This window comes from Berghia stephanieae, chromosome 9 (genome assembly GCF_034508935.2).
Source record: "Berghia stephanieae isolate SIO BIC M18660-M18661 chromosome 9, UCSD_Bste_1.3, whole genome shotgun sequence".
NCBI classification, from domain to species: domain Eukaryota; kingdom Metazoa; phylum Mollusca; class Gastropoda; order Nudibranchia; family Aeolidiidae; genus Berghia; species Berghia stephanieae.
Window position 1 is genome coordinate 33275386 of NC_088368.1, and position 20091 is coordinate 33295476.

General features: G+C 36.5%; 1 protein-coding gene across 2 annotated transcripts; it reads left to right on the top strand.

The window, feature by feature from the left end:
- Positions 1-1596: 1596 nt before the first annotated feature.
- LOC144980084 (allatostatin-A receptor-like) lies at positions 1597-18415 on the top strand. 2 transcript variants are annotated; one of them, XM_078927577.1, is made up of 3 exons: positions 1597-1690; positions 9350-9860; positions 17042-18415. In XM_078927577.1, the coding sequence occupies exons 2-3, from the start codon at positions 9401-9403 to the stop codon at positions 17758-17760; spliced, it is 1179 nt and encodes a 392-aa protein (XP_078783703.1). In that variant the 5' UTR covers positions 1597-1690; positions 9350-9400; the 3' UTR covers positions 17761-18415. The 2 variants fall into 2 exon arrangements, with proteins under 2 accessions (XP_078783703.1, XP_078783702.1); XM_078927576.1 differs by lacking the exon at positions 1597-1690 and having other exon boundaries at positions 9217-9860.
- Positions 18416-20091: the final 1676 nt, after the last annotated feature.

Genomic DNA, 20091 nt, shown 5'->3' on the forward strand with positions numbered 1-20091 from the left:
ATATATTGCTTCAATTTCATTTCATTGAATATATAAATAGGTGCAGTGCCTTTTGCAGAGTAGTTTAAAAAAAAAAAATACCTAACTAGAAAATATAACTACCATTATTTCAATTGATCTATTACAAACATGGTTTTTATTGTATGTTTTGTTACAATCGTCAATCTTGTTTCTAAATTGCCAAGAGAAAATTCACTTTAACAATAGAAAATGGGCTGTAATTGAACTCCAATTTTCGATTTTTTAGATACTTAAAAAGTGCATAGTTTATAGAATCAAAACTGATATTAACTATCTAAATATCTAAATTTTAGATTTGGAATATGACAAAAAATACAATTTTGTATTTCACCAGGAGACATCATTTTATGAATACTCCCGGTACTTATTTACGAAACTATTCACCCGTATTAGGATGGTTTTGTTGTTCAAAAGGAGAAAAAACAAATCTCACAAACTCACATGAAAACATTCTCCGAAAAGAAACAACCCCGTAATGATTGTCTCGTTATTAGATTTGTAAAGATGCACACGAGGGTAAATGCTTTCCTAAGTTAAACGTCCTTTCAATCAATAAATAGTTTGATGTCAGAGATGAAATAGATAATGTGACCCACCGTCTTAATCCGGTATTATGTTAATCAAATGTCGAAGAATGAATTTAACTCTAAAATGATCAGATCTATGACATGTTTATTTTGTTTTTTGGGTTTGTTTTGTTTTGTTCCTTTTGTTTGTTTGTTTTTAAAAAAAAATTTTTTTTTTTTTGGGGGGGGGGGGGGGGGTCTTTATTATGGTGGTGGTGGTGGGGGGGGGGGGGGGGGAGATGGGTATTTTGTTTTGATCTGTTTTTTTTCTTTGTTGGTTATTTAAAATGCTTCTAGTGATTCATTTTAGAAGTTAATTAACCGTAACGTTTGAAATATCAACCAATCGCGCGCCAAATCTTTTACAAAACATTAGCGATTATTCCTCTGTCATCATTATTTATTGAGGCCTCTTAACTACGGCATTCCTTGGGTTACTCGATCTGCTTCTTCTCATCTTTTTTCCTGTCATTCTTCAAATGATGTAATCGAGTTACAGCTTAAATTATTACCATTATTACACAGTTATGTTTTATAAGATTGCTACTCAAGTAAATAATAGCACATTTATGATACATTACATTTTCTAACATCAAAATTGCCTTATATTAACATAACATATGCTATAGGGCAAAATAGGATAAAATCCCTTGAATGCCCTTAATATTAATAGTAATGCTATAAATCTATTGATTAAAGATTACAATAATGATGCACGTGGTAAAGATAGTATTTCAACTTAAATGGACTCATGTATATGTGGTGTACAAACATATATTATCTTTGACCATGACACGCAAAACACACACACACACACACACACACACACACACACATACAAACACATACACACACATACACACGCGCAGGCATATAGAAGATAACCATAATAAGGTAACAATGCATAATATATACATACACGATTGAAAAAGCCATGTCAACAGCAGTGCAAACAAGTATTATTCGTCATATATAAATCTCCCATCATATAATTCCCTGTCTACTAACACCTTGAAACAATCCATAGATTTTGCATTCTTTGTTTCAAATTTCAAATTGTTCCATTTCTGGACAATACGAATACCGAACCAGTTTTGTCTTATGTTTGTTATATGACATTTATTGACACATAAGACTCACTCAAATATTTTTCATGGAATTATGTTAATATTTGGCATAAAGCATTCACATCCTGTGTTTGTTCAATTTGAAAATAGATCCCATTTTCTTTTATCTATGTAGCTGGTTAATATGAATATCATCTTATGTTATTTTGTGCAATTAAATTAGGTGCTTTATATCTAGTCTATTTGTTTAAAATTCTGTTAACCCAGGTTTCCATGGCCTCATTTAATTGTTGCTGTAGAACTAAAACTAAAATAAAATACTCTTCATTATAACAATATAAAATATTGTCATAAACTGCTTCCGTAAGAATGTACGGATTTACATAAAATGATAGTTTGTTTTTGTGTCCAAAGCATGCAATGCTTTTGTTATGGATTTCAATCCAATTTTCAGCTGCATAATTGAATTAAAATGGCAATATTTGTGTTGTGGTAAATAGTGTCAGGATATAGCTCTATTAAATACTAATGCTCGAATGTCTTTCATACTTTGTATGTTACGTAATCTTTATTTCTAATTGGCGAATAAATCTTTCATGGACTGTTGAGAAGGTGTTTCCGTGTCTTCTATTGTTTCTGTTAGTACGATAAACAGTCTGCTTTCCTCAACAATGTTTTTGTAATTGACTTTCAAGATCATAATATTGTGTTGTATGTTGTGTCTTGTGGTTCGTCAAGACCTCATAAGTATAGAGCTTCTTGGGGAAAACTAATAAATAGAGGTGCCTAAATGAGTCAATAAAATGGAGATAAAGATACAAGGAGTCAATCTGACTCATGAATGAACAACATAAAACAAGGGCCGAAATGTCGTTTGTTTTGTGTTGTTCATTCATGAGTGAGATTTACTCCCTTTATCTTTGTCTCCATTCTTGGGGAAATATTCTTTCTATTTCATCTTTGTGTGTGTATTCCTGATTTTTGTCTGTATATTTTTCATGGTGCATATTTCAGATATAGAACGAAAAAGTGTGCATGTCTGAGGTTCGATTCCCAGTTGAGGAGTATTGATTTTTGGGATTTTTTTCTTGTATTTTTCTTCCTTGCTTTATCTGACACTGGTTTATACACACTTTTACAGATTATTATCTTATACCAATTCCGGCTCCCTAATAGTTTCAGATTGTCAATAAAGAATGTGTTGTAAAATCGATTCTCCTCCGCTGTTGTTTACTACCATTGCATGTGAATTGGAATTTGTTAAAGGCTCCTAAAATGCGATACTCATATAGATAATTGAGGTAGATTTTGATGAGAAGGAGGCGGACATTTTATAAATTGTCAATTTATTTCGGTATTTTTAAAAGATCCCATCACATTTCCTTACTTCATGTATTTTAAAGTCTATTCTGAAAATATTTTTCTGCCCTTCTTTACTTTCTAATCGCTCATACATATTTTTGAATGTCTCGGACTTCTCTTTTGCAACGGCTGTCTTTGATTCTTTCTTTGCCTACTTATATTCATCTTCATGTTCTTCCTTGCTTCCCTCTTTTTCTTTATTGCTTCTTGAACCTCTTCATTCCACCACTATGTTTCTTTTGCAACTTTTCCTTTTCCTGAGCTGACCCTTAGCAAAAATATGTATGAGCAATTAGAAAGTAAAGAAGGCCAGAAAAAATATTTTTAGAATAGCGAAACAGAGGGGCAAGAATAGGAGATATATACAACATATTAAGATTATCAAAGACGAGAATGGAAGAATACTGGGCAAAATGAAGAAATTCGAGCGAGAAGGAAAACATAATACGAACACCTCATTGATGAAGAGAATGACAGTGGGAGGAGAAGTGCAGTTATACATTCTAAAGAGAAGATAGTAGATGAGATAAGCAAGAACGAGGTGTGGGATGCAATGTGTGAGATGAAAAAGGGGAAAAGCAGTTGAACCAGACGAGATACCAGCAGAAGTCTGGAAATCACATGGAGATGAAGGGTTAAATTTCCTGATATGGTTATTTAACGACATCTTACAGAAAGAGAAAATGCCAGAAGAATAGAAAAAAGTACGTTGATTCCCTTATACAAAAATAAAGGAGATGTTAAAATGTGGCAATCACAAGGACTTCAAGTTAATGAACCATACAATGAAGATATGGGAAAGAGCAATCGATAAGAGGATTAAAAAAGATGTAGACATAAGTGAAGAACAGTTGGATTTGTTGATGGTAAAAGTACAACGGATGCTATATTTGTTTTAAAAGTGACCGCAGAAAAGTATAGAGAAAACATTGTGTGTTCGTTGAGCTGGAGAAAGCATATGCTAGGGTACCAAGAGAAGAAATGTGATACTGTTTAAGAGCAAAGGGGGGTAATTGAGACAGATATCAGAATTATCCAAGATATATACAAAGGAAACAAAACAGTGGTAAGGACAGCTGTTGGATCAACTGATCCATTTAATATAAGAGTAGGATTACACCAGGGATCTGCTCTCAGCCCACTGTTGTTTGCAATAGTAATGGAAGTTCTAACAGAACCTATTCGGCACCATGGAACATGATGCATGCAGATGACGTAGTACTTTTGAATTATACAAAAGCTGAGGCGGAAAAGGAACTGGAGGGTTGGAGACGGGTGTTGGAAAGGAAGGGGTTAAGGGTAAGCAGATCGAAGATAGAGTATTCGTGCATCGGACAACAGAGAGCAGGACCACCAATAAAGATAGGAGAAGAGGATGTGCCAGAGACAAACCAAATTAAATACTTAGAAACAACTGTACAAGAAGAGGGGGGCAATTAGATGGAGGTTAAGAAGAGGATACAGGCAGGCTGGAATAATTGGAGAAACTAACTGGAGTTATGTGTGACAAACGAATTTCCCCAAAGCTGAAGAGGAAAATATATACAACTGTTGTAAAACCAGAATTTTATATGGGCTAGAGACAGCAGCTACAACAAAGAAACAAGATAAAGAAGTTGAGGTGGCGGAAATGAGGATGTTGAGATGGTCACTTGGCTGGACAAGAAAAGATAAAGTGAGAAATGAAAGAATTCGAAGGTTGACTGAAGTGTTAATGTATTAATAAATACGAGAGAAGATAGATTGAAATGGTTCAGAAATGTAAAGAGATGAGAGAGGGAGTACGTGGGAAGAAAAGTATTGTACTTACAATTGGCGGGAAAGAGGAAAAAGGGACGCTTAAAGACTAGATGAATTGATAAGGTAAAGGACGATATGAAGGAACTGGGCCTGGAGGAAGATGATGCTCTGAACCGAGATACATGCAGATGTTGCATTCATTATGGCAACCCTGCAAAATTTGGGGATAAACTGAAAGAAAAAGAAGGTATTTCAATGTCATCTCTGCAATAAGGTTTTTCTTATCTAAGCTCAATTCATGTCAAATTCAGTTGTTTGAATTTGGATCCCATGATTTTGTTTTCTCCGTCTAGAAGCAATGGATGTATCAATGCTTCTGTTTGCGCCAGAATGTATATATTATTAAACATGTTCCTCATTGCTCACGTGTTTATTATTTTGTTGGATTTGGTTGGTTAATTTTTCATTCTTTCTAACATTTCCAGTCTACTGTAATATTAGTTTCCATGCTCGTTTCTGATATTGGCTCTTTTCTCCAATTTACTGTCTGTGATTAATTTGTTCCCCCCCCCCCCCAAAAAAAAAAAGTATTTCATTAATCTATCCACAGAGGTCCCGATTGTTTTGCTGTAAGATTTGCTAGTTTGTTTTTTTCCCTCAAAATTGACTGCTGTTATAGTCCCATCTCACCATCTGTAGCCTGGGTACTTTTAGACCTTTTTGGCCCACACATGCTGTTATGCTCCATGCTGGGTTATTGGAAGGTGCTATAATGACAACTTCACTATTGAACCTAGGTATTTAAAACTTTCTACGTTGGTAAGTTGCTCGCCGTGAATCGTTATATTGCAGGTGTTGTTGTTTTCGGGGTTTTTCTGTATTACCATGCATTCCGTTTTGGTGATATTCACTTCCATTCCCTTGGCTTCACTATCTACTACCACTTTGTCAACAATCTTTTGAAGTTGGATTTCTGATGTTGCAATGAGTACCGTATCGTCTGCGTATCTTATATTATTTATGTTGTGACCTCCCACTTTTATTCCCTCCATATTATTTATGCCCCTCATGATTGTTTCTTGGTATAGATTAAACAGATCTGGTGAGGCAACACACCCTTGACGGACTCCTTTCTTAATAGGAATGGAATTTCCTGTAGAGTTTCCGATTTTGATAGATGCCTGCTGGGTGTAGTATAATGTTTGCATGAGTCTGAGGTCTTTCTCATCAGCGCCAATGGAGTGCAGTTGTTTTAGTATTTCTTCGTTTTAAATACCTAGGTTCAATAGTGACAACAGATGGAAGATGTAACCGAGACATACGAGCAAGAATAACTCAAGCCAAACAGGCCTTCATGGACCTGGGAAACATTTTGAAAAACAAACAGATGTCGTTCGGGATTAGATTCCGAGTCTTGAAGTGCTACGTGTGGCCAATCTTGTTATACGGATGCGAAAGCTGGACTACAAATGCAGAAACACAAAAGAACATTGAAGCTTTTGAAATGTGGTGCTTGAGAAGGATGCAGAGAATATCGTATACTGCACACAAAACGAACGAAGAAGTGCTAAAACAAACATACCAACAAAGGAAACTAATGCCCTTAATAGTGGATCGACAACTATCCTTTTTCGGACACATAGTAAGGAAAGATAAGAATGAATACCTGGCAAGTTGTGGAAAAATACCTGGTAAACGCGCCGGGGGAGACAAAGAAAAACACTCATAGACCAACTGAAGGGCTTCACCAGCCTAACAATCCAAGAGCTGTTTGAAAAGGCAAGAGACAGGGAGGAATGGAGAGAGATAATTCATGCAGTATCCGAAGCCTGGACCAGGCATGGAACCTAGAAGAAGAAGAAGAAGTATAATGACAACAAAGTCTTTTCATTTGCAATAATTGGTACCCAGTTCTCTGTTTTCATTGCCGCGGCTACGAATTCATCGTCCAGGACATATAATCTATTTGATTTTGTTTACCTTTTCCATTAAAAAATAATCCTTTTGCAATATGGGATTTTTGAACTACTGCGTCCGGATGGACCTTGGAGTGAGTGCCGCATTTTGATCAAACTCAAAATTTTATCCAAAAGACTTGAATAATGTCACTCTACAATTTCTAACCATACTCATCTTTTTTCACCAATGGATGCAAGGAAATTTGCCCAATGTAAAATTAATTATATAAATTAATTCATAATGTGTAAGAATGGATGGCCATCGTTTTGATAAGATAAACAAAGGTTGGCTTTTTGGGTCATGTTATTATTTTTTTACTTTTAACTAAAAACTATCGTTTTTCAAAGCAAATTAGATGGAAACGGCTTATTGCATACAGTTTAGAAACAGATTATTGACGAATGAAAACTTAATGTCACAATCGTATCTATTATTCCAAATAAATATACTCTGTAAGAATAAAGAGAAAGCCATAAAGTATAATATTTGAAAGTAGCCCATGACGTTGATTGATCTAGAGCAAACTTTCTTCTTGTCCTGACTTTGATTTCAAGTTTGCTTGTGGTCAGTATATACAGAATTTATAAACACGTTTTGACAACGAGGATTACATTGATGAATTTGGGAATGTATAGCTAAAAGTACAATTATTATGAGTAGATACGTTGAATATCTTCTCAGATTCTGGTGTTTTGACGTATCTGTGTTATTTGTATCGTTTCACCATTCAATGTTTTGTGCTGCGTAACTTTCACATAGCATGCGAGTGATATGTTATTATTTGTCATATCTTTCGTTCTGTGAGATTGTTTTTATTGTCTGTGATTTTTTTGGACTTCAGTTGCCCATTGTCCTGATGCCTTTGATGTATAGATAGAAAGAAGTTGACGTAACTCAGGTCTTTGTTATTGTTTTATGCCATCCGCGTTTATGAGTATTTCTTACTAAACTGTATGAACCAGACTTTAAACGTTCAAGGTTGCACATCGTTTTGTTTGTTGGTTCGTTATACTTTCGGAAGGCAATGTTGTGAGTTTCTTAGCCAAGCGCATACTATTTATATTTAGACAAAGAGAAAAAACCCGTATCTTTCGTTCTTCCAAATCGATGTATTCCGAGGACATGTAGTTTTTGTGACCCGCTATCATAATATTTGTAATTGTTATTTTGTGTGTGTGTGTGTGTGTGTGTGTGTGTGTGTGTGTGTGTGTGTGTTTTGTGTGATGTGTGGGTGGGTGTGTTTGTGTGTGTGTGTTTTGTGTGTGCGCGCTTGAAACTGTGCCAATTGTAGCAGTCTGGACGGTGATATTTTTTTTTTGTCTATGCAGTCATTTGGCCAAAAACTATAAAATTGCCCACAGGGTGAAAAAAAAATCATTGGGGTATTTTAAAACTATATGAGATGGAGCTCATTATCCATATGCATTCAGCGCCCTGCTAAACGACTTAAATATTAAAAACTAAAATTACCAAAATTGTAGTTTAGTTGATTAGCCACACTAAGCTTGTGATTCAGCCCATAATAAGTTCAGTTATCAGACCTGCAAATTAGAACACGTCAGATCATATCATACCATGAGCAAGTTAATGATTATGTCTGTCATGTTGTCAAATGAGTATTAAGAGCTACTCGACTATGCATAAAATAAAGATGTGAAAATAAGGCCCCAGAATTTACTAGTTACTTTAAAATGAAGAACAATTAACGATTTGTTTAAGATGAAATGAAAAGAAAGATGAAATTTAATTAAATGAGATGAATAATGATTATGGCTGTTACAAATAGAAATATTGAGATATTACGTAACTTATAACAATAATATAATATCAGACGGATAAGCCTGTGGGATTCCACTTCTAGTTAAGAAGGGTTGTATTATTCATCCGACGGTCTTTGATCTTTCAATGACTGATCGGGCAAAGACAAAAGCTCCAGCGTCTTAATGGTGGAAATCAAAATTCATCAAAATATCCACAAAGTCTCAAAAGATAAAAATCTTTAAATATATAATATAATGTGAGGAATGGAGCGGCTGGCCGTCCGGGCATATATTGTAGAGAGAAGTGAGTGAGGAAGATTAGACCTATCAGCTTTTATAATAAGTGGCGACGTGACTGAAGTTAGAACGAAAGTATTCACTAATTTGAAATTAAATAGAGGGAAGGCTATTAAAGGAAAGATGATCTAATATTAGAAGGTAACGTTTTTCTAAGCCTACCGAAATATAACTGGAATGAGATGAATTCAGTTCTTACTAAAAATTTTAAAAAATTAATAAAATAAATGTGAAAAATCTTTACTGTGACAATGTCCCCAACCAACAATAATTGACGAACAACGAGAAAGAAAATGAAGATCTGTCCTAAGACCATGCGGACAGATCATCGTTTTCTTCCATTTCTTTCGTCAATCTTTGTAGGTTGTGAATATAATCGTTAATTTGCTAATTTTCTTCTTCAGACTTGTAAATAAGTATACACTATTCTCTGAAGTTCCAGACGACAGTTTTATTTGATTAATTGGCCCTACTGTGACATTTCTCCATTTAAGTCTTTTTTTGGTTGTATGGAAGCAAAAAAAAACCCCCCAACAATAATCATAACCTCTTAAGAGATATATTTATTGTTTAAAAGAATATACCAGAATATAAATAATTTTAAAACAATAATTTCCACATCTCTACAATGGTATTGGAGGCAGACTTTAAAAACAATATCACTTTTGGTCATTTGAACTCCGAGTATTATGGCACGCTTAACATCTCTGACGTCATATCCGGTAATCAAGAAATAGACGAGCATAACATCTGGGATGTTGCATTCTCGACTACAAATACAGAACACAACACCCAAAATGCACCCGATTTCATTGACGAACAACTCCTGTCAACTTTTATCATCGTCTGTACTGTCGTCTACAACGGTGCAATCGGAACCGTCGGCTGCGTGCTCAACGTCATCAACATCCTCGTCTTCAGCCGCCTCGGGTTCAAAGACACTGTCAACATCAGCCTGTTGAGCCTTGCTGTTGCGGACTTTGGGGCGCTTCTATCGCTTATCTGGAAGGCAATAATACGTAATCCTTATTTCAGTAATTGGGATGAGATACCTTTTGATCCTCTGGACATTCAATACATAACTGCAGGTAATCCAACCCTTTCTATCCATTAAACCTGCTCAAAGTGCTTTACAAGGGTTCCCCAGACAACTACAACACAACGTGTAGGCAAAACATTGATGATATTACAATTTCTTTTCTGACAGAGACAAAGCTGTTAACGGCCAGATACTCATTTTACATCTAAGTACGGTGAGAGAATGTGAATAAACAGCCTTTTCCTAGGACTCAACTATGCACCGTTTACAGCTGGACTCGAACCATGCATCTTGACTCATATATCATTATATTTGTTTTAAAGTTTTCCTTTAGAGCCACGAGGCCCATGGAGCCGGAGTTTTTATCTCGGTTTTTATATAAAGTGAAACGGACAATAATAATTCCTTGCTACCCTTTGGTAAGGACGCTTATCTATCGCAAAGTCCTATCCGCCAGACTAACAGACCAAGCTACCCAATCTCTGCTGGGTGGGCAGGGGGAGGGGGATCAGAAAGAAAAAGAAAACTTCCAGGATCGATCTTGATCACTTTTAGTGTGAAACCAACGGAGTTATCGGGGACCCCCCCCCCCCCAGTATTGTAAACAAAGTTATTAAAAATAATCAACATCTTAGTTCAATATAATGTCATTCTGAGACGAGTGGTCATTAATTATTTTACAGGTCCTGGGTTTTATCCTCGCTCGGCGCATAGTTGAGTCCTTTGAAAATGCTCTTTACTCACTTTCTCTCACCATACTCAGGTGTAAACTGAGTACCTGGCCGTTGACAACATTGTCTCTGTCAGAAAAAAAATATGATATCGCCTAACAGGTGTCACGTTTCGTTCTACATGCTGCGTGTTGATGTTAGTCAGGGACCCTTTGTAAAGAGCGTTGAGCACATTTAGTGGATATTGCGCTATATAAAAGCTCAATTACAATGTGTATTATTCAATGACAACATATGACTTTATCAATTATCATAAGATCCACAGTAAAGCCCAAGTTGCATGGGATTATACGGGTTTCTGTAGGGTTAAACTGATAGCTGTAGTTTCTTGTTTTAGATAGGTGACTTGTCCATATAGAAGTACTTTCCACCAGCTCTGACAGTCCCAAATATCCAATCACTAATAGGTGGACTGCAGTCATTATCAATACCTGTCGCGTTTGCAGTGAGGCGAGTGTTCTTTCAGTAGGATGTCGGAATCACGGATTATCATTTCCACTTAGAAAAGAAAGAACATGAGCGTTTATAATACAGAGCAATATCCACTAAACGTGTTCAAAGCGCTTTACAAGGGGTCCCTTATCTAGCCGACAGCAACATGTAATATGTAGAACGATCCATGACGCCTGTTAGGCAATATTATATTTATTTCAAACAGGACCTTCCGATCCAAAGGCGAGTATCATATCACTAGACCACATAGCCGTACATAGGAAAAATACTTCATGTTGGTTTCAAAGGAACATTGATGCAAACCACAATAGGGCTACAACAACTGGGGTTGTCAGACTCTTTTGCCTAATTATACAAAAACAGTTTTAAACATTTTGGCCAGAAAATTCGTCCTTAAAAATATATTGATTAAAACGACGCTCCCGCTCTTTCAAAGACTCTAAAACCTGGGACTTCCACACCGCCTCTTGTCAGACGTGCTAAAACCCTTGACTCCAAAATTGGATCCTACTCTTTGCAAAAACTGCGAAACCTAAGACTTCAAACAATTCTCAGTTTTGAGAGTTTTTGCCAAGATGACGGGTCATTTGATCCATGGATATTAATTAATTTGAAGGACGTTTTATGACCAAAATTTTAAACGTGGTTTCTTTTGTTTTTGTTTTTAACTCTTTCTTTACCAGCTATTCTCAGAAATTTCCCCGAAACTTCACACGCACCTAACAATTCTTACACACACATTTTATACAATATTGTTTAGCAAAATGAGGTCTAAAACACACTTTCAATTATTTGTAGTTATAAAAAGATATTCTTTAAATTATTGTGATGTACAAAAGTAATAAAAATAAGAACATTGTTAGTTGGATCGTAACGCTTGTGACGATTTTCCTCAAGATGGTAAGGAAAGGGATAAGGGTTTTACAGCGCTTGCAACACATTTAGGTCATATCAGCGCCAGGTTTCTTTTCAGAGTGCGGCAGAATCATGGAAATTCGTTTGTCACCGATCCCATCCTTTAGTTTATTTTGTCCAACATAGTTTTAAATGCTATTATAAGGATAAGTTTGACGTAAACAACATTTCTGAACAAGTTTGGAGCGAGCTCTTGTATCAATAATGATGAGAAAAATAGGGTATGAAGAAGTGTCAGATGAAAACAAGAGAATAAAACGTCACGGGGTCAGTGCCAAACTCAGGATCCAATTGACACGACACCCTCCGCCTGGCCGGGAGAGAGAAGGCAGCGAGCGGTCGCACAACTGACTGAGCTATTCAGCCACATGGCTGGCATCTGACACTTCTCCATAACCCGTTTTTCTCAAACAGCATAATTTCTCAAGGCTTGATGCTTGTTACCAGTGGACGAAACAGACTCAAACCACAATACTAAGATGGCAGCCCCGAATGATTCCGCAGCTGGAATCATCATTTTCTTACGAATCGAGGAACTGAGTGGGGTCTAGTGGTATGACACTCGCCTTCGGATCGGAAGGTACTGGGTTCGAGTTCTGAGCGGTGTAGTATAGTTGGGTCCTTGTTAAGGCTCTTTACTCACATTCTCTCACCGTACTTAGGGTGTAGAATGAGTATCTGGCTTTTCACAGTTGTCTCTGTTCGAAAAGAAAGTAAATAATTCACTGTGCTATATTTTACAACTTTTAACAACTACCGTGTACATCGATCTATTTATAATACAATTTTGTGAACAGACTCAGAGGGGGTAGACGAAAACAACGCCCTATAACCACCGTCATTGGTCATCGGCCAACCCCACGCCCGCTCCCCCTACGACCTCGATCCTCGCTTCAATTTATCAACACTCGTCCCCCATCCAATCTAATCACTTCAATGAGTAATCCTCACCGTTCCTTGTCAAATGTCAACACTGTCCGTGACAGTCAGTATGAAATTAACGACCACCATGACAACAATTCGCAGCAACAGCACCGTCTTGAGCAACAACAACAACAACAACAACAACAACAACAACAACAACCTGCGCGTAGTGATCATACCAGTTTAAAAATTGGATTACTAAATGTTAGATCGTGTCGTAATAAAACTCAAGACATAATCGACATTATTGAAGATCATAAAATTAATATTTTTGTCATCTTGGAAACATGGCTTAATCATTCATATGATGATCCAATTATGAAAGCAATTACACCCGAAGGCTTTTGTATTAAATCATTTCCACGTATTGGGAGGAAAGGAGGTGGTATTGCAATTATTTACAACTTGTCACTCTTTGACAAGATATCATTTCACCATGATAATTTTAGAAGTTTTGAATACGCTGGATTTGCCATTCATGAAAAATAATTTTAAAAAGTCGTTTCACTGTGTCTACCGCCCACCACCAAGCCAACAAAACAAAATATCAACAATTGATTTTTTATCTGAGTTCGGAGAATTTATGTCCATGCAATCCATTAACAAAAAGCATAATATTTTTATGGGTGATTTTAACATTGATTATTTCGGAAACAAAAATGAATCGAAAGTATTTCGGGAGATTATTGACACAAACAACTATATTCAACTTGTAAGCGGTCCTACAAACAACCATGGCCACACTATAGATCATGTCATTACAGACATTGAACATTCTCTCTCTTCACCTGTCTCAAATATTGATAAATTAATCTCTGACCATCATTTAATTGTGTTTTGCGTTTTATTTCCAATGAAGCACAAAGTAAAAAAGATGATAACATCTCGTAATTTGAAGAATATAAACATGAACATTTTTAAACAAGACCTTGACCATAACGTTAAAAATAAACATGATGCGAATGGTCTCCACGAGTCAATTGTTGGTATGGTGGACAAGCATGCTCCCTTAACAACTAGAGCAGTAAAAGTGAGACGTCAAGCACCCTGGTATAATACCGAAATAAAATTGAATGGATTAGCCAGGAGGCGGGCAGAAAGAAAATGGCTCAAGTCCAGAGATGCTGTCGATAAGAAGCAATACATCGCGGCTAGAAATGATGCAAAAGCCGTCAATTTCAGGGCCAAAAAGAAATTCTATGAAGAAAGCCTCAAAAACGTGGGACGTTCGAGACAATTCTTTGCCTTGACCAAGGAACTGCTGGGACAACAGACGCAACCAGCTCTCCCATCTTTAATCGATCGTGCAGATCTACCAACTCGCTTTGGTCAATATTTTAAAGAAAAAACGGATACCATCAGGAAGGAACTCTCGTCTGAATCGATCCCTACAACATTTGACAAGTTTCATGGTGATTCGTTAACACATTTTTCAAAGATTACTGAAGCTGACTTACGTGATTGCATTATGTCGTCTCCAACTAAAAGTTGTGATTTAGACCCCTTAAATACTGCCATTTTAAAAAATGCATTGATGTAATTTTAACACCATTTACATGTATTGTTAATAATTCCTTGAAGTCAGGTGCTGTACCAGACATTTACAAAGTTGCTCATGTCAAACCCCTTTTGAAAAAACCTGATCTCGATAAAGAGAACTTAAAAAACTATCGCCCTGTCTCTAATCTTCCTTTTCTCTCTAAGATCTTAGAAAAGCTTGTTTTGAAACAATTACTGTCTCATCTTAAAAATAATTGTCTTGAAGAAAAATTTCAGTCTGCTTATAGGCAACATCATTCGACGGAAACCGCACTTGTTAGGGTTGTTAATGATCTCCTCTCTGTTATAGACAATGGTTCATGTTCTTTGCTGAATTTGCTTGACCTATCGTCTGCTTTTGATACTATTGATCACAATCTTCTTCTCAAACGTCTTGAAATTACTTATGGCGTGTCTGGTGCAGCGCTTGATTGGTTTAGGTCATATTTGTTTAATCGTAAACAGATTATTACGGTGGATGAATATAGATTGGAGGAAATCTTTCTTGATTGTGGGGTTCCCCAGGGTTCAGTACTTGGACCCGTTCTTTTTGTTTTGTACGTTGGCCCTCTGTCTAAAATCATCAGAAGTTTTGGTCTGTCTTACCATCAATACGCTGATGATACGCAATTGTACTGCGTTTCCAATATGAGAAATTTACAAGAAGTATCAGCCAATAGTAAAAATTGTATCCAAAGTGTTAAGAAATGGATGAATGAGAACAGACTGAAACTGAATGATGATAAGACGGAGGTGCTGTATGTGGGGAACAGGAAGTGGAAAAGTGAAACAGATTTGAAGTTGGGGGATGCCTCTATTCAAATTGTTGACAAAGTGAAAAACCTTGGCACATTCTTAGACTCTGGACTGTCGATGGAGCATCAGGTTAATAATTTGGTTAGATCTCTCTTTTTCCAACTAAAAAAGATTGCTTCCATTAGACGGTTCATATCTGAGGATGTGACCAAGCACCTGGTTGTGTCCCTCGTACTATCGAAATTGGATTATTGTAATGCTCTGTTGTTTGGCGTTTCGCAATACAATCTGAAACGTCTTCAGATTGTCCAAAACAGCGCTGCCAGACTAGTATTTATGAAGCGTAGGTGCGACTCTGCCGGACCTCTACTTCATGACCTGCATTGGCTGCCTGTTGAGAAAAGAATTAAATTCAAAGCTTGTGTTTTAGTGTATCGTTGTCTTGAAGGTACTGCCCCTTCCTACCTTTCAGAACTAATTGAAAGATATTCAAAACCCCGCCCCTTACGTTCGGCCAGTGATTCCACAAAACTAGTTGTCCCCCGAATTCGGAAAAATGCTGGAATGAGATCCTTTTCTCATTTCGGACCCTCTATTTGGAACGCCTTACCGCAGAGCATTCGTGAAAAAGAATCTTTGTCTATTTTTAAACGTTCGCTTAAAACATATTTGTTTCGATTTTAGTAGATGGTATGAGAAGCAAGATCGGTTGGGTTTGTGTTGTGTGTTGTGTTGTGTGTGTGTATGTGTGTGTGTGTGTGTGTGTGTGTGTGTGTGCTTGTGTGTGTGAATGAGTATGTTTCAGCCAAAGTAATTTGTAATTTAAGCGCTTAGAGTCTGGTGTCTCGGAGTTATAGCGCTATATAAGTTTTCAGTATTATTATTATTATTATTAGTAAATATCGCCTAACAGGCGTCATGTCACGTCCTATATTATGCTAAGTGTTGCTGTTGGCTGGGGAGGCCTTCTGAAGCGCTTTGAGCACGTTAGCTCAACGTTTTAAAAAAGTGTATTTAGGCAGAAAAAGCATTTACTCTATAATTTCCAAATAAAAGTAGTCATTCAGAGGCCCATGGACCCGGATTTTATCCCGGTTTCTATAGCGTGAAAAGGACAATCCAAAATGTTTGCTATCCTTCGGATGGGACGCTAATCTATCGCAACGTACTTTCCGCCAGATTTAACAGACACCGCTACCCATTAACGGCTGGGTGGACAGAGAGGGGGGGGGGGCAGAAAAAATCGACTGCACCAGATATCTCGGTCCCTTTGCGGTGAAGCGAGCGCTCTACCAACTGTGTTATCGGGACCCCCTACATTCCAAATATCCAAGAGTTATTGTCAAGTAAAACAGACAAGAAATGAAATCTAATTCATGATATTCTTATTGTTTCTTGCCTCTTTTCAGGTATTGAAGACATTAAATCCAACAAAAATTGAATGTTGAATGTTTGAGTGGTCGCTCTGTTAAGCTATAAATGGTTAGTAGTTGTCCTAGGAGCCGAGGTTTATCTCGTTTTATATAGCGTAAAACGGACAGTATGTAGCAATTGCTTGCTACCCTGTGGATAGAACGCTAGTATATCACAAATATAAGTTTCGCCTTCACTTGGGATTGATGCGGGTTACTTTTAGTATGAATCGGGCGCTCTACCAACTGACCTATCGGGAAAACCCTTCCTGCATTCATCATAACAAACGAATATTGAAAACAAAAAAATAGGACGAGAACAATAAATAAAGTATGCTCTATTTTTTAATTTTTTAACGAATTTTTCACTTTTTTTTTCTAGATTTTTTAAATTGTCTATTAGAGAATTAAGTGACAACTAGTCATCTCTGTTGTTGTCTTAAAACGTATGACTAAGAACTGAATGACTTCAACTTCATTCTTTTTACACTCAACTCTAGGTACACCAGGATTCTGTTTCGCAAGAATATCCAGCCTCATCACGGCGTTTGTAACATTTGAACGATGTTTGTGCATCGCAATGCCACTCCAAGTGCGCAGAATCATCACACCAAAACGCACCATCATCATCATGACCTCCATCTTTGTTCTCATCTTCGGCAGCGTCGCACCGATGTATTTCTTTATCCGCTTTGGGCCAAAATATTTTCCTAAGCGTAATAAAACACTCGTAGGATTAATCTACTCCAAAAATGGCCGACTTGTTGAGAGTTTTTCTGTAATGTTTAACATTTTCATCCAAATATTTGCAGTCCTATCTGTTATGATATGTACCATTATTTTGGTCGTTGAGTTGAAACAGAAATCGGCTTGGAGAAGCAAGACCACAGGAACGAGGGACTCAACTTCAAACGTACGCGATCTGAAAGTTGTTAAGATGATTTTGTTTATATCCATTATTTTCATTATTTGTTTCTTTCCCAGCGCTGTCAACTTAATAGCTATATTTATTTTGCCGGAGTACAGTGCAACAGGCCGTTATAATAGCCTATTTTTCTTGATATGGGCTGTCTTTAATGCGATGGAGGCAACCAATTCCAGCGTGAATATTTTTGTTTACATTAGAATGAGCTCAAAATATGCTGAGGTTTTCCGTGACATTTTTGGTTCTGAGATGAAAATAGGCTGTTTAAAGAAAAATGCTGAACTGAAAGATTAATAAAGCATTGATCTATGTTAAATAATCGCTAATTATGGGCTGTTTTTGTGCACTGGAAGGAACAATAAAGAACAAAATTGTGATCTTGAAGTACTCGTTCCAATCTCTATGTAAGTGCAAAACCACTCTTCTGTAGGACTGGATAATACCTTGTGCAATTGATTATCTGGTATCAGAGTGATGGCATCTTATTGTCTTGTCTAATTATATGTTTGTCGTCAATCAGAGTGGTGAAATCTTATTATCTTGTCTAAATATATGTTGGTCTTTAATAAAGATAATCTATCCTCGTTGTTTTTACGTCCAGTATTTCTGATAGTCTGTTTATATATCCTGCTACTAAAACAGTGATGCCACCATTTATTCATTATGCAACCTATTCATTATTAGTCCTCTGAAAGACTGATTACATATACACTTCCAATGAGTTTGGAACCGAAAGAGTTCACGACGTATCTGCCTATTCTAGAGTGTGTTTAGCATTAGAATGAGTTCGAAATATTATGGGGGTTTCCATGAACGTTTTGGTTCTATATAAAAAATATACACTTGTTGAAACAAAAATAACACGGGTTTGAAAGAATGATAAAACACCGATCAATGTTGAGCCTGATAACTATTAATAAATTATATAATAAAGATATTTTTCAAACTATCGGATGTTCAGTGTCTCTCGAGTATCGTTACAGATAAAAGGATAATAACAATGCCTTTCATTTAATTAACTTTTGGTGTTTTATTTTATTATATATATATATATATATATATATATATATATATATATAAATTATCTTTTGCTTGTTATGAATATGTATATGTTACTGTTTTTTCTGTGCTGAGATTAAGATAGACATTGCAAACTAAAACAACCAAGCTTATTATAGAAAAGGGATGTTAAGTTGAAAAAAAATGTTTTAATTCAATTATATGCATAGTTAAGGTTCTTATTCAAGACGACAGTCTGAAAATTCTCTCTAAGCTAGAATTATCGAGACTTCAAAATTTGACACTCTTTTGGAATGCGGCAACAAAATACCTAACTGGCTTCCCTGGTTGTAGGCTATAAAGCTGTGCAGACAATACAAGCAATAATGCCCAGCAACGAGACTTGAAGGTGGCTACGGAAAAAAATAATAAAAACCTAAACAATTCTTAAGGACGAGGAAGATTTCAGAAACCGGGTTGATGAAATGAATTTGGAGGTGCAGCCATACGCTTCTTCTTTCTTCTTCTTACTACTACTACTACTACTACTACTACTACTACTACACTACTACTACTACTACTACTCTACTACTACTACTACTACTTTTACTACTACACTACTACTGCTACTACTATTGTGACTACTACTACTACTACTACTACTACTACTACTACTACTACTACTACTACTACTACTACTACTATTACTACTGTTACTACTACTCGCCTACTACTACTACTACTACTACTACTACTACTACTACTACTATACTACACTACTACTACTACTACTACTACTACTACTACTACTACTACTACTACTACTACTACTACTACTACTACTTACTTACTACTACTTACTACTACTACTACTACTACTACTACTACTACTACTACTACTACTACTACTACTATACTACTGCTAATACTACTAATACTCCTCCTCTCCTCTCTCCTCTCCTCTCTACTACTACTACTACTACTACTACTACTACTACTACTATTACTACTACTACTACTACTACTACTATGCTACTACTTCTACTACTACTACTACTACTACTACTACTACTACACTACTACTACTACTACTACCACTACTACTACTACTACTACTACTACTACTACTACAATACTACTACTACTACTACTACTACTAACTACTACTACTACTACTAACAAGAAAAGAAAGCTGGACAATATCATTTGTTGTCATTCGCATTCCACATTGCAGTTTCTGTTCACTTTAGAATACGACAAAAAACACTGGATAGACAACTGACCTATAGAACCCATCTTGAGAGGTACAGCAAGAAAGATAGGGAAACGAAATTGGTCTATATCAGAAAACTGGCAGGAACAACATGGGGAACATCGAAACTCTTCTCAGAACATCAACCCTGGCCCTTTGCTACAGTGTGGCAGAATTTTGTGCTACCTGTTTGGGAGACTCGATACGAATAGTAACATGATGCCTGAAATCAACCCAAACACAATGGCTGCCAGTCATGAGCGCTATAGCACCACCCCACTTGAGGAGAGAGGATGCAACACAGAAATAGATATCCAGAGCTGAAGAAGATAGTGGAACTCCTCTGCAAACCATATACAAATCTGGGCCCCCAA